The 15,662-nt window shown below is 43.6% G+C and overlaps 1 protein-coding gene across 1 annotated transcript in view; it reads right to left on the bottom strand.

Moving 5' to 3' along the window:
• The window catches only part of TEK (TEK receptor tyrosine kinase), a 118,783-nt gene that overhangs the window by 31,492 nt on the left and 71,629 nt on the right, over window positions 1-15,662 (bottom strand). The window contains exons 7-10 of the mRNA XM_079791436.1: window positions 13,620-13,748; window positions 10,171-10,322; window positions 8,613-8,757; window positions 1,909-2,070 (exon numbers count right to left, since the gene is read on the bottom strand). Of these exons, the coding sequence (XP_079647562.1) occupies window positions 1,909-2,070; window positions 8,613-8,757; window positions 10,171-10,322; window positions 13,620-13,748 (588 nt within the window). The remainder of the gene's footprint in view (window positions 1-1,908; window positions 2,071-8,612; window positions 8,758-10,170; window positions 10,323-13,619; window positions 13,749-15,662) is intronic.

Below are 15,662 nucleotides of genomic sequence, written 5' to 3'. Positions count from 1 at the left end.
TGGGAACTGCTGTTTGGCCTTTAAAAGCACAATGTCTTAGTGAGACAGAGGCAGTTCCATCGTCGGGGCCTCACCATCCCTAATATAAGGGAAATAAGGCTTCTCCGGGGAAATCTCCAGGTTGCGGTGTGTTCAGTAATAGAGGTATATCTGTGCCGCTTAATCACCTCTGCTCTAATCTTTGCCTGTGTAGAGTAAAATTCTAAAATCACACATATCTTCAACTCTATGGAATGCCAATCTGATTTAGGGGAGAAAAACCTCAATTTAGAATAACATAAAGAATTTAATTTCGACTGTTTTCCAGTACAGGCAGTGATTGCAAGCAAGCTTCCAGAGGAGAAAGCTCAGGGTTTGCTCACAAGGACGGACGGTGGCTTTGGCCACCTCATTACAAAGGAAGGGTTTGGAGTGCCCACATCCACTCACAAGTGTACGGGCTGCTTTCTCCTCAGCGGGGGGCTCTGGCCAGCCCCCTTCTCCACAGACCCTGCCAAAGGAGATTTTACCTCGCCAGATGGTAAATTCCCAGCCAGGGAGGAAAAAGTGGGCTGTGCTTAAGAGTTCAGAAGACCATGTTTTGGATGTCTACTTGTAAAGAGAGACTATGAATTTTTACCACCATATTTTTTAAAAGGCTTTTAATAAGACCTAGGCATGTGAGCAACCCCACATGTTGAATTTGAGCTGAGTCTACAATAGAACGTGAAGAGCTCAGTAGTAATCCCACAACTTTATTCGGCATACTCAGATCAGCTAGTGTCACTAAGCCCAAGCCCCCTCCCCCCCTTTTCTTCTCCTTTTTTGTAACTTCCTTGCCCTTTCCGGAAGGCCACGGGCACGGTGCAGTGGGTGCCAGTGGAGGGTGTGTGCTGCCTGCAGCCCGACCCGCCAGGCCTCTCTCCAGGACGGCACAATGAAAGCAGCAGTGTCAATAGATAGTGCTCAGCTCCCTTTTTAACAATTGTGATTATAGCCCTGACCGGTTTGGCTCAGTGGATAGAGCGTCGGCCTGCGGACTGAAAGGTCCCAGGTTCGATTCCGGTCAAGGGCATGTACCTTGGTTTCGGGCACATCCCCAGTGGGGGGTGTGCAGGAGGCAGCTGATCGATGTTTCTAACTCTCTATTCCTCTCTCTTCCTCTCTGTAAAAAAAATCAAAATATATTTTTAAAAAAAATGTGATTATACATCATCATGCAACAAACAGAACTCTAATTTGCGCTTCAAAATAAATTTAACTAATTAATTCATTAAAAGTGTTTTTATGAACTTTTGATGTTTTATCACACTTTATGGAATTATTTTTTCTTTCGGGAAGTTGGGGGAGGAGCATGTACTTTTTGCCCTCCCCCACCTCCTCCCCTCTACTGCATTTCAGTCTGCCACAACGTAAACTTTTCAGGCCCAAATTTCTCTCAAAATCTCTGTGTGTTAGGAGCCTGCAGGACAGGGCAAGTCTCAAATAAGAACAAGAACAAACAACTTAATATAGCAGCAACAATCACCCTTGAATTTAAGCAGATTCGGTCTCTTTGTCTTTCCAGTAGACCCTGGAATTTCCTGTTATCATATTTATGGCATAAACATGGATCTCTCACCATGACCAACCAAGACGAGTAACTAAAAACAGGGTTGGAAGCCAGGGAAGCCTGAAAAAGAAACACTGATATGGGACAGTCACTCCCGAAGCAGTCTGTTCTGTGTTCCATAGCACACCTCGACTTTCAGAAAGTTGACCCAGAATTCAGAGGGCCCCACACTCTATCCTGAAAACTCTGAAACTAAACCCTCTGCTACAGCCACCACCAAGGGGAAGAGGGCTGAGACAGGAGAGGGACTTCTGTGTTGGGGGACAGTTTTCCTTCCTGGTACATCTCCAGCCGGAGCCTTTCTATGCAAACCTTACCTTGAATGTGGCGCCAAGCCTCATAATGATTGACAGGTTTGTAGAGAAGCTTCTTGGATTTGATTGGTCCATCCCCAAAGTAAGGCTCAGAGCTGATGTTGATGACAGCAAAGTTATGTCCAGTGTCGATCACATTGGGGGCATTCAGGGGCTTTGGAAGAACTAAACACAAATTCAGCAATCAGATTAGTTCTTAGATTTGGGGTTTTATCGTTATTCTTAGATTGGGGGAGAGGGTGAGTGCCTTTACCTTTCCAACAACACCCTCTTGGAGCTCTCTGCTCAGAGGCAATGAAATCACCTGCTCTGTGATCTCCCCACTTAGTTATTGCCTCTCCAACCCCTTATCCACAAAGTGCTTTCTTAAAATATGACTACTCCTCTGCTCAATGGATCCCCATTACATTTAGAATAAAGCCTAATATGTGTGCCATGACCTGCCAGGCCTTGCACGAGTGAGTCCCTGCCTCCTCTCCAGCCTCCTCTTCCCCTCACCCAATACCCTCCAGCCCCACTGACCAACGTTGCCTTCATCCAACTAACAAAGCAGCAAGCTCCTTTTTGTCTCAGTCTTCATAGATGTCGTTTTCCAGGAAGGAATGCTCCACCTCCCACTATTCTCCAGTTAACTCTTACCCATCATTCAACTCTGACCTCCAATATCACTTCTTCACAAAGGCTTTCCTAGATCTCAGCTAGACTTTCACAGAACTTCTACTTTTGCTTCTGTAATTTTCAGGACTTATTATTCTTTGTGATTTTGCGTGATTATTTGATGTCGATCTTCCCACTAGACTATGTATTCTTTCTCTCTTTTTTTTGGGGGGGGGGGGGTTCTGAAAACAACACGATCATTATCTTATAGTTCTGAAGGTCAGAAGTCAGACATGGGTCTCACGGGGCTAACATCAAGGTGTTAACAGGGTTGTGTTCTTTCTGGAAGCTCAACAGGAGAATGTTTCCTTGTTCTTTTTAGCTTTTAGAAACTACCTACATTCCTCCACTTCTGGCCCCTTCCTCCAGCTTCAAAGTCAGCAGGTTGCATCTCTGTGACCCTCCTACTCTGTATTGTAATATATCTTTCTGACTAGAGCCAGGAAAGGTTCTTTGCTTTTACGGACTCATGTGATTAGAGTGGATCCTTCTGGATAACCCAGAATAATCTCCCCATCTCTCAAAGACCATGTATTCTCAGTGGGGACAATAGTACCCCACCAATGAGGTGAAAATTGGTTCTTGGGGTAAACTATTACAATGGCTTGTGGCCTTGTGAAGAGCCACAGTACATAAACAGATATGCAGTACATCTGTGATGTTAACATTTTATGGTGACGGGCGTAGAGTTTTGGAAAAAAATTTCTAAGAGGACTCTGTAATGAATAATGATTAAAAAAAAAAAGTTGTAAAACACTGCAGTAGACTCTAAACAGACCATGTAGGTTTGTTCACCAGGTGCTGAATAACTGTCAACTGAATTTCCAGTGAGTTCTATAGCTCCGTTAGCCTGACCTTCTAAGAAATGCACAATTGTTGTTGTTTTTCTCCACAAGAGTGTATATTATATAATGTAGACTCTTTCAGATTTCAGGGGACATTACAATGTTCAATAACTTTACCTCTCGGTCTTAATGTTTTGACTCAGCATCTGTAAAAATGACCTTCAAGTCTTTGATCAATACCATTGTATCAGGGAATCCTATCCCATTTTAGATGAGTCACCTCTCCAGCCCTGCCCCAGCAGTCTTTGCCCTCATTTTGGCTTTAATCTTCTCCATGGCACTTAACATCTCAGCAAACTAGACATTTTACTTATTTATTTGTTCATTGTTTATATCTCTCTATGGGAATGAAAGCTCCATGATGAGAGGGCTCTCCCCCACTTGTGTTATTCATGGCTATATTCCCAAGCCTAGAACATACAGTCCTTTAGCAAATTCTATTGGCTGACTAAGTAAATACTGAGGAGTAAGCTGCCCAAGGTCAGGATAATAAAGCAGTAAGAAGCCTAATGGAACAGCATGCCCTGACGAGGTGGCTATGTCAGTGTTAAGTCAGGTAAGTCTGAATACACATTTTCTTAGATCAGTTTCTGAAGAGAGCACTCTGAAAAAAGTGAGTAAATTCATTCACGAAGTCATACTCCCCTCGTATGATCACATAGGACCACCTGTTTGTTTAAATCATTGAAATGCATGTTAATATAGCCATTAGTGTCAGTCTCTTGTAAAAGAGATAACTTTATAAGGATAAGAAAATTACTCCAAAAGCTTCCTTTTAGTAATTTACTAGAAGCCCGGTGCACGAAATTCGTGCACGGCGGGGGGTTGTCCCTCAGCCCAGCCTGTACCCTCTCCAATCTGGGACTCCTGGAGGGATGTCCGACTGCCTGTTTAGGCCCGATCCCGGTGGGATCGGGCCTAAACAGGCAGTCGGACATCCCTCTCACAATCCAGGACTGCTGGCTCCCAATTGCTTGCCTGCCTGCCTTCCTGATTGCCCCTAACCACTTCTGCCTGCCAGCCTGATCACCCCCTAACCACTCCGCTGCCAGCCTGGTTGATGCTTAACTGCTCCCCTGCCAGCCTGTTTGCCCCCAACTTCCCTCCTCTGCCGGCCTGGTCACCCCTAACTGCCCTCTCCTGCAGGGTTGATCACCTCCAACTGCCCCCCCTTGCAATCCTGGTCCCTCTCAACTGCCCTCCCTTGCAGGTCGGGTGCCTCCCAACTGCCCTCTCCTGCTGGCCCTCTCCTGCTGGCCATCTTGTGTCCACATGGGGGCAGGATCTTTGACCACATGGGGGCAGCTATATTGTGTGTTGCAGTGATGATCAATCTGCATATTACTCTTTTATTAGATAGGATAGAGGCCTGGTGCACGGGTGGGGGCCAGCTGGTTTGCCCTGAAGGGTGTCCCGGATCAGGGTGGGGTTCCCTTGGGTGGTGGAGCGGCCTGAGCGAGGGGCCTGTGGTGGTTTGCAGGCCGGCCACGCCCCCTGGCAACCCAAGGGGAGGCCCTGGTATCTGAAATTTATTTTCCTTCTACAATTGAAACTTTGTAGCCTGGAGCGGAGCCAAGCCTGCTGCTCCCTCCGGGGCGGCAGCCATCTCTGTGGCAGTTAATTCACCTTCTACAATTGAAACTTTGTAGCCTTAAGCGGGTGAGCCCAGCCAGGGTGTGCAGAAAGCTTTGCTTCCCCTGTTGCCGCCGGCAACCCTGGCCTGCTCTCTCAAGCTCCATTCTGCCGCCATTTGTTTGAATTTGTTTACCTTCTATAATTGAAACTTTGTAGCTTGAGTGGAGGCTTAGGCCTGCAACAGCTATGGAAAGCTTGGCTTGCTCTGTTACCTGGGAAACCTTGCTCACTGTGGCTGTAGCCATCTTGGATTGGGGTTAATCTGCATACTCGCCCTGATTGGCTGGTGGGCGTGGCTTGGTTGGTGGGCGTGGCTTATGTAGCAGAGTGATGGTTAATTTGCATATTACCATTTTATTAGAGAGGATTGTTTTTTTTTCATTTTCTAATCATTCTTATAGATATATACATATTGTAAAATGCAAAAATCTTAAGTGTACTTAGCTCAAGGACTTTACCTATGTACACACCCTTGTAACCACTACCCAGACTGAGATAGAGAATATTTCCAGGCACGCTCCCCTACCCCCACCCCCGCAAAGCACCAAGCACCTTATGTCCCTTCCCAGTCAAGAGGGAACTACCATCATAACTTCTGTGAGTATAGATTAGTTTTGCCTGTTCTTTAACTTTAGGTCAAACATGTCAAACTCACGGCCCACAACAAATATTTTTGCGGCCCAGCCAATATAACAGTATGTAATAAAAATTTTATAATTTAATTTTTATAATAGCCTGCTATACATAATTATTAGTAATGACTACAATGTTTGCTAATGACTGATTACTATAATCGTGTTGCATTCACTTCCCTTACGCGCCTTACACGCAGGTGCACCATTTCTCGCCACTAATACTAGCAGCAAATATTTTAGCAGCCGACTGCCACGTCAGTCTTGGACTGACTTGTTTGGTGTGCGCAACAGGAAATATTTCCATTTCGAAGAACAAGAAAAATAGGTTTATTTGTGTTACACTTATTAATTTGTGCAGTTATTCAGTGTCTGGTAAGTTAATGTTCAAGAAAAAAATATTAATTTTTATTAAAATGTTCTATTATTTTATGTTAACGATTACTCATTTATTTCAGCCCTTTGTATTCAGCATGTCTCTATCGAAATAAACCTACGTTTCTATGAAAATTGAAGCTTTTGTTTTTTTGCGGCCTGCATAAACTTAAACCTTGTTTATTTAGCCTGTGTTAACCTTTGAGTTTGACATGCTTGCTTTAGGTGAATAGAATCATAAAGCATGTACTTTCTTTTGCTCGTTATTATGTCTATGAGATTCATCCATAGTGTGGCAGGAATTTATTGTTTAATTTTCCACTGTATGATGTTATGGATGAATTGCATTCCCCCCAAATTCATATGTTGAGGTCTTAACCCCCAGCACCCCAGAATGTAACTCTATTGAGAGATAAGTCTTTAAGAAGGTAATTAAGATAAAATGAGGTTATTAAGGTAGTTCCTAATCCAATATGACTTGTTGTCCTCATAAAAACATTAAATTAGGATGCACACATGTACATAGGGAAGACCATATGAAGACAGGGAAGACCATCACAAGCCTAAGAGAGAGGCCTCGGAAGAAACTAACTCTGCTGGCACCTTGATCTTGGACTTCCAGGCTCCAGAACTGTGAGGAAATCAACTTTTGTCTTTTAAGGTTCCAGTCTGAGGTCCTTTGTTACAGCGGCCCTAGCAAAGCAATACGTATGAATGCACCACAGCCTATTTATCCCTTCTAATGTGGATGGGCATTTGGGTTAATTTCGGTTTGGGGCTATTCTGAATAAAACTGCTTGGAACATTCTTGCAAATGTCTGTTTTGAATATATGCACACATGTCTTTTGAGCATAATACCTTGGAGTAAAACTGCTAGGTCACAGGGTAAGTGTATGATTAGCTTTAGTATATAGTGCCAGTTTGCCAGAGTCGTTGTACCAATTTGTCCTCTAGTAATAAAGCCTAGTATCTATTTCTACAAATACTCTGGGTAAAGACACTGACAACTTTACCCAACGGCTGTTCCCATTTTATGAATGTCCATCCACATGGCAGTGACAAGGCATCAGTGACTTGGAACTAGAGATGCGTCCTTGCACGGACGTCATGTGCTATGTCTCTTGTTAAAAATAAATAAATAAATAAGATTCGCCTGAATCTTAGCAGTGTGGTTTGTTTTTTTAATCATTCTTATTTATTTTCCCTGGATAACAAACATGACAAGAAGCTTAAACAATGATATAATTTGCCTTGTTTGTATATTGTTTCTTTTCTTCCAAGAACATGTATGACGTAATAAATTATTTTGATAATGTGATTACTCCAAGTAAAACAGATTTGGGATTTTCCCAATAATCCAAAATATACTGAGAATTCTGAGGTGCTTGCTGACTAAATAAATAGTCAGGGCAGAGAATCCAAATCTATGAGGCTCTGTTTATATTACTGTTGTGACTGAACTTTTAAAAATAAAAGATTATGTTTACATTCATTTCATTTATAGAAATTACCTCCTGGTTCTCCCGAAGATTCCTAATCAAGTAATGAAGTGAGTCAAATAGAACTCAACCTTGGTCATCTTGCTTTCTCATCTGTAATTCAAGAGACTCAGAAAGCAAAATGGTGAAGGGTTTGGAGTCAGGAGACCCAGATTCAAAGTTAAGATTCGTTGCTTAGCAGACGTACTACCGTAGACAAGTTAGCTAAATCTCTGAGTCTGGTTCCTGACTGGTAAAGTGGGGATAACAAAATCTATTGCATAAGTTTTTAATAAAGATTAAATAAGATGAAGTACGTGGTGAGACAGTTAGCTCCCTGCCTTTCCAAGAATATATACTAGGAGTGTTGGGTGCTTTTGTCTAAATGGACTCATAAGTAACTTCCATATTTAAGACTCCTTGTTGTATCTATGTATACCAGCCAACCTACCTGGGATTTACCTTCACTCCATTTCTTCTCCTCAAGCTACAAATGGACACACACCCACATAGATTAATCTGAATTTTGAAATACAAATTTGTAGCAGAAGAAATACAACACTGAATATGTGGGAATAAATCATTCATGTTAATTCAATAGCATCATTCTCAAAAATTTCCAAATAATTCTTTACAGTAATGAGTAGGAAGTCAGAAGTCACAACAATGATGAAGCTTTTGATGAAATATAAACATGACCAGACACTTTGTACCAGACACAATTCCGAGTGTTTTATACATCTAGTAAATCTTCACAATAACCCAGAAATGCTAAGCTTCATTCATACAAAAAAAGAAGGCTGGGAGAGGCTAATTCATTTGCCCAGGTGCACACACACAGTCACTAGATAATAGGGACAAAAATCAATCCCTGGGCTATGTGATCCCGAAGGTCATATACTTAATCCTTCCTTTCCATTTTCATGCACATAAAAAAAACAAACCTGTAAAGTCTTAGTGTCCTGGGAAAGATCCAAAAGACATTTTAGCCGTCAGATAACATTCCTATCTGGAAGCAACACCCAGCGAAACATAAACAAAGCGCTTCAAGGATACAAGCTCTTCCCCTGGACACGGAGCTTACCTTTCACAGAGATGTTGAAAGGCTTTTCCTCCATCCCGGCCACCGTGTTCACACTGCAGACCCAGACTCCCGAGTCAGGGGGCAGCAGCCGCTCGATGGTAAAGGTGGCCACTGACAGATGACCCGTGTGGTTAAAGTCTTTTGGCTGGAAAGGTCAAATACAAAAAAAAAAAATCAAAGCTTCCAGGGAGGCGTAAACACAAAGGTTCATAACACTGACCCCGTCTCATTGTTTAATAAGGAGTTTTCTAGGAGAGATTAAGAAGTTCAATGCAAGGCTTGTATAATCACTGGCCCATTTCCAACGCTATTGTAGTAGCCCGGAGAGTTTACATTGGATTGACGCCCTCACAGATCCTGCTGTTGTATTTGTGTGGTTGGGCGTGTGGGGTAAATAGTTACAAGCAAGCGGTCTAATTCCTTTTAAGCTGCTGCTGGTAACATTTGCTGCTTTCTGGTCTAATACGGAGATGGCAGGGTGAGAGGATACAACGGCTCCCCAAAGGGTGTGAGGGCTGTCAAGTGTGGTCTTGTGGGAAAAGCCAGAGCTCTGAGACCACACACCAGCTCTGCCACTTGTGCCCAGTTCCTCGCTTACTAAACTTCACCCAGCCAGTTCCCACTTCTGCAGAAAGGGACGGGTGATGATCAGTTAGAAGGTGGATCTCGTATCATTAGCCCTTACTAGATGGTAGCTGTTGCTCCCATTACCTTGTGGAAAGGCCAACAAGAGCTGGGAAGCTGTCAATTGGCTTCTACTACCTAACGGGTTGTTTGAGTGGAATCAGGAACATCTGGTGTGTGGACATTGGTAATGGCATGTTCTACACGCATACATATCCATGTCCCTAAGGGGTCACTTGAATCTGCCTTCCTGGTAAGTTGATTTTTTCAGTCATCTTTGAGAGACATAAAAGATAGCTGTTTTTTAAAAAAATAGCTAATAAAATACACCCACTTCCTGAGGATCATTTGTGACACGGAGAAATTTGGGATGTTGGGGGAGAAAGGGGAAATGTATTGAAAAAGTAGCTTGGTCCTTTCCAGCAAAGAACTGCTGCCATAGCGCCGAAGCCAGTGGTGAGCAGCATCAGTGAGGGCAGAGAGGTCTGAGGAATTCCTCCTGACCTAAGGGATTCTGTGGATCCTGGTTTCTGAACTGCAGATGTGGGAACAGGTCTGTCCGGAGTCAAAGCTAACAGCATCCTAGCCTGAGGGATGCAAGCCCGAAGTGGAATCCAGCCTTGGGTGAGGTCACTACTATACGAAAGTATCTAGTGATGTCAGGAGGGAAGATAAAGAATAACTCTTATGCCCTAACTGGTTTGGATCAGTGGACAGAGCGTCAGCCTGCGGTCCCAGGTTCGATTCCAGTCAAGGGCATGTACCTTGGTTGTGAGCACATCCCCAGTAGAAGGTGTGCAGGAAGCAGCTGATCAATGTTTGCATCTCATCGATGTTTCTAACTCTCTATCCCTCTCCCTTCCTTTGTGTAAAAAAAAATCAATAAAATATATATATATATATATATTTTTTTTTAAAAAAGAATAACTCTTACATGGAGCACTGTCCCATCTGGCTTCACCAGGGTCATTTCTTCATTAGCAGGCAGTGGCCAGCCAGACGCTTTGCAGATGTGGTTCAATTTACCACTGTTTACTTCGATGTCATCTGGCAAATCCTCTATCTTTGGGGTCATCCTTGGCCTGCCTGAATGAAGAAAACAGCACTGTGAAATCCAATCTTTAACACAACGGCAATAGTAATAAAAAAAAAAGTAGCTACCATTTAGCAGGTCACACCCAGGAAAGAACTTTCCAAATATTATATTGTTTTCTCATAACATAATAAACTTGTGAGGTGGGTCCTATTGTGGGTGCTCACTTTATAGATGATGAGAGGGAGGCTCAGAGCCCAGATTCAAGCTCAGATCTTTATGATCCAGAGCCCACACTGTTCACCATAATGCTGGGCTACCTCAGTGCACCAGTGAGATACATCCTCCTGCCCTTACTTTTCAGCCTCTTTCTTGCTATTTAAGATAATTTTTATAAGAACAAAAACTAGTTCTTCCATTCAGCAAACAACCCCATCGATACTGCTGATCAACACCAGGAGCATTGGTTTTGATATCTGAGAGATGTCTCATTGACTGGGAAGTCTGCATGTGGCAGATATTTAATAATAGGCAGATTTCGCCCTAGCCAGTTTGGCTCAGTGGATAGAGTGTCAGCCTGCAGACCAAAGGGTCCTGGATTCAATTCCATTCAAGGGTACGCACCTCGGTTACAATTCCCAATGCATGCAGGAGGCAACCCATCAATGTGTTTTTCTCTCTATCTTTCCCTCTCTCTCCCACTCTCTCTAAAAACCAATGGGAAAATATCCTCGGATGAGGATTAAAAAAATAAATAAAATAATAGGCAGAGTTATAATAAAACTCAAAAACAGTATGATAAGTGAAAAACTCAAAAACAGTATGATAACTAGACCCTCCCAGATTCCTGCCCCGTAATAAGTAAAGCAACATGTAACCCTCCCCAGATCAATTTATAGTCAACAGCCAAATCAAAAAATGTTGCTTCTGACATTGAAAGAATAAAATATGCCTCTGGTTACAACACAGACATCAGGATTCCTTGCCTAATATCTGCAGAGTTGAGAATGGACAATCCTGAAATATAACAGTTTTATTCTGAACTATAGGATCTTAGAGAACCTTGGGCCACTTGTAATTAAATGTGAGACGTGGCTGAAGACAGTTCAACCCATTGGTTACTAGGAGATGGAGGTGCCCAAGAGCAGCCATCACTCATATGCTGCTTCGTATCGGTGGTGGGAGAAGGTGGGGTCATGGTAAACACGTCAATAGTGGTATTTTATATTGATACTAGAGGCCCAGTGCATGAATTCATGCATGGGTGGGGTCCCCACAATTTATTCATCAGGGCCATTAGGGGCTGTCTTGCCCAGTCCTGATCAGGGCAATCAGAGCCAGCCGGCGAGGGGGAGGGACCATGGGAAGTTGGCCAGCTGGGGGGAGGGATCACGGGAGGTTGGCCAGCTGCGGGAGGTTGGCTGTGGGAGTGCACTGACTACCAAGGGGAAGCTCCTGTGTTAGCCGTCTGCCCCCTGGTGGTCAGCGTGCGTCATAGTTACCGGTCAACTGGTCGTTTGGTCTAGCAGTCCTAATGGTTACTTAGGCTTTTATATATATAGATACTAGTTCTCAGGCCCAGAAAGAAACAGGTAAAGTGTGTGGAGCAGGAGACAAAAGGCCTATGACTACAGAGGTAAGTCCTTGACATATCTGTAGACTTGGAGAGGTTAGGAAGTTCATTCAATTTTTCAGCTTAAGTAGTTGCTTATGTAGGAATTTTAAAAAGTGCTTTGACACTTTTAAACCATTTCTTTCTTTCACTGTCCCTTGCATTTGCTGCAGTTGGATGCAGGTGAAGGTGGATGTGCAGGTGGAGGGCGGGAGGGTGTGCGTTAAGGAAAGGGGGCTGCTCTCCGGAAGCTTAGGGTCTGGATCTAGGTCTGAGATTTCTCACACTTTTTGCAACATCAGCCTAAGAACAGAGAGGAAGGAGTAAAATAGAAAATCCAACTTCTAAAGCTTCTTAGTTCTCCATTTCAATCCATTCCTCTGGTAGCCCCAGAGCATTTCCTCCCCTAACTAGACCCTCCCAGATTCCTGCCCGCTAACAACGTCCAAACGCTGGGGACAGAAGAAAAAGCATAAAGCTGACAAGCGAAGGCCTCTGAGAAAACAACTGTTGGTACTTCCCTGGTATCTGCTCTCTGTGGTAACTATTCAACTTCCGTAACAGCAGCCACACACCATATCTTGTAAACAAACGGGTGTGGCTGTGTTCCAGTAGTTTTCTTTATGACAACAGATGGAGGGGCAATTAAGAAGGAATGAAGTACCGATATATGCTACGACATAGATAAAACTCCAAAACGGTATGATAAGTGAAAAAGCCAGCCACAAAAGACCACATACTGTATGAGCTCACTTACAGTATATAACCTGTCAAGAATAACCCAATCTGTACAGACAGAAAGTAAGTTAATAGTCACCAGGGGCTGGAAGGAGGGAGGAATGGGAGTTACTGCTAACAGGTACAAGATTTCTTCTGGCATGATGGAAATATGCGACACTTAGATTATGGCAATGGTCGCACAACTCCATAAATATATGAAAGCCATTGAATTGTATACTTTCAGGCAGTGGTCGGCAAACTCATTAGTCAACAGAGCCAAATATCAACAGTACAACGATTGAAATTTCTTTTGAGAGCCAAATTTTTTAAACTTAAACTTCTTCTAACGCCACTTCTTCAAAATAGACTCTCCCAGGCCGTGGTATTTTGTGGAAGAGCCACACATTCAAGGGGCCAAAGAGCCGCATGTGGCTCGCGAGCCGCAGTTTGCCGACCACGGCTTTAAGGGAATAAATTTAAGGTATGAAAATTATATCTCAATAAAGATGTTAAAAAATAGTGGAGCAGCTATGATCTATGGGTCAGTGTTTGCTGACCTCTGTTCCAGGTAATTTCCGAACTAGAATTACTTACCATTTCATTCTGAGGGTAATCTTTTCTATTTTTTATATCTTTTTTTTTAATCCATTATCTAAATCCCTCTAAAGTAGTTTTTCCCTGTTGTGCAAATCTAGAGACAAGGCTGGTCCCAGAGAAGGGAGCAGAAGAGATAGGCAGAGCTGCCAGCTAGTCAGTTATCACTTAATGTGCTATAAAGAGCACATGATTTATTTCTAGTAAAAAAAATAAAAATAAAAAATAGGATGAGAGCCAGTATAAAGGCCCATAGAAAAGAATCAGAAAGCTTTACTTTAAAACCTGGGACATAGTCTTTCCAACTTTTAGATGGAAACAGAAGTGGTTTGAAAATCTTGGGCTTTGGGGGCAAGAGTGATTCCAGAAAGCTTGGTTCAGATGTGCTGAACGTGGCCATGACTACCGTGTTACCTTGCTTTACCTTCTTTCTCACACTGGAGCCCTTGGCGTTCTGGAGAGCAGAGGCATCCTTGGAACCGATCACAGATCTCCCCATTGGTGCACCTGCACCTGAGCTTACAGTCTGGCCCATAATACCCAGGCTGGCATGCTGTGAACAAAGACATCAAAAACCAGTGCTGAAACAGGAGGAGGAAAACATTCAGGCTGTAGGTGGCTAGTTTCATTTTCTCTCCAATCAACTCATTGATTCATTTAAAGTAGTATGTGATTTATCCGCATTATTTATCTGAATTACCAGGAATGTAAGGGGTTAGGAAATTCTGCTACTATGAGAGTTCAACAAGCTCTTACCAGGTCACCCTTCTTATAAATAATAACTATACTTTAAAAAACTACCTGAAAGCAATGAGGAGTGGGGGTCGGAACCAGACAGATTCTAAAGGGGAATTAAAATTTGGAAGATGGGAATCATGTGTTTCCCATTTTTAAGCTTTTAGGGAAACTAAACTCCAAAGAAAACTTGTAGTTTACTGACCTGAAGAACAAGAAGACACAGGGCAACACAGCCACTGGGAAGTGAGAGGGAAAATCTAGAAAGGGAGAGCAAGAAAGACAAACTCCCAAATCTTTGGCTGGTCCCTGAACCACACATGTTAAGTGCAGATTCAAAGCTATCCCGCTAAGAATAAAAGAACTGAACTGTGTTTGAGCTGATGACTAAGAGTCAGAGTTTTCCATTTGAGTCCTTCCAAATTAATAGCTTGCTAAAACAAAGTCAACACTCCTCAAAGGAATATAGTCTCCACAAGGTAACATTCACAGTGTCCAAGATACAAGTCCAAATTACTCAACATAAGAAAAAACAAACAAAGACCAACCTTGATAACCCAGATGTTAGAAATGGTAGACAAAAATTTTAAAGCAAATGTAATAATTATGCTCAGTGAGATAAAGGAAAATATGCTCACAACAAATGAAACAATGAGAAATCTCAGCATAGAGATAGAAACTATAAAAATAACCAAAAGAGGATCCAAGATGGCAGCAGACTAGGTGAATGTTACATTCACCTCCTCCCAGGACCAAACTGGAATTACAACAAAAATACAGATCAACCTGAATAACCAACTGAAGACTAGTGAAACAGAAGTCTTCTAACCAAGGATTTACAGAAGAAGCCACATCAAGACTGGTAGGAAGGGCGGAGACACAAAAAAGGCTGAACCCCATGCCCATGGGCAGTGGCTGAGATGCTGAAAGGCTACCTCAGCTGCAAAGGTTCCCCCTGATGAGTGTGGGGTCTCAACTCCATGCTGGGCTCCATAGCCCAGAGCACCAGAGCTGGGAAGAGACACCCACATAAAATCTGGCTGTTAAAATCGGTGGGGATGGTCTTCCAGGGAGCTACAAGTGTCTGCTAGAGACATAGGCATCCTCCTAAAGAGCCAATGCACAAAATCTCATTCACAGCCACTCACCCTGGGCTCAGGCGGAGGGAGAGCAGAGCAGACTGGAGTTGTGTGAGGAGAGCCTGGGGTCTATGGCTCTGGGGAGAACACTGAGAGGACAACCGCCGGGCACCCTGTATTGAATAACTCTGCTGCACCGCAGACACCATCTGCCTTGGATGGTGGAGCACTCCCCTCCTTATGGCATTAGCCTAGGGCAGTGGTCGGCAAACCGCGGTCCGTGAGCCACATGCAGCTCTTTGGCCCCTTGAGTGTGGCTCTTCCACAAAATACCATGTGCAGGCATGCACGTACAGTGCGATTGAAACTTTGTGGCCCATGCACAGAAGTCGGTTTTCAGCATGGGCGAGTCTATTTTGAAGAAGTGGCGTTAGAACACTCAAGGGGCCAAAGAGCTGCATGTGTCTCGCGAGCCACAGTTTGCCGACCACGGGCCCAGGGGAATGCAATAACCCCACAATTGGGCTCCCTGTGCCCCCACCCTGCAGAGCTCATACCCCAGTAAGGTGTCAGCTGCCTGGACTGGAGTCAGCTGCCTAGGCCAGAGTGTAGAGGTCTGGGCAGACTCGGGGGGTGTCAGTGACTGGGTGGTG

This window comes from Cnephaeus nilssonii, assembly GCF_951640355.1.
Source record: "Cnephaeus nilssonii genome assembly, chromosome: 14".
NCBI classification, from domain to species: domain Eukaryota; kingdom Metazoa; phylum Chordata; class Mammalia; order Chiroptera; family Vespertilionidae; genus Cnephaeus; species Cnephaeus nilssonii.
The sequence above is the reverse complement of the archived record's forward strand: the minus strand, read 5'-3'. Positions and strand labels throughout refer to the sequence as shown.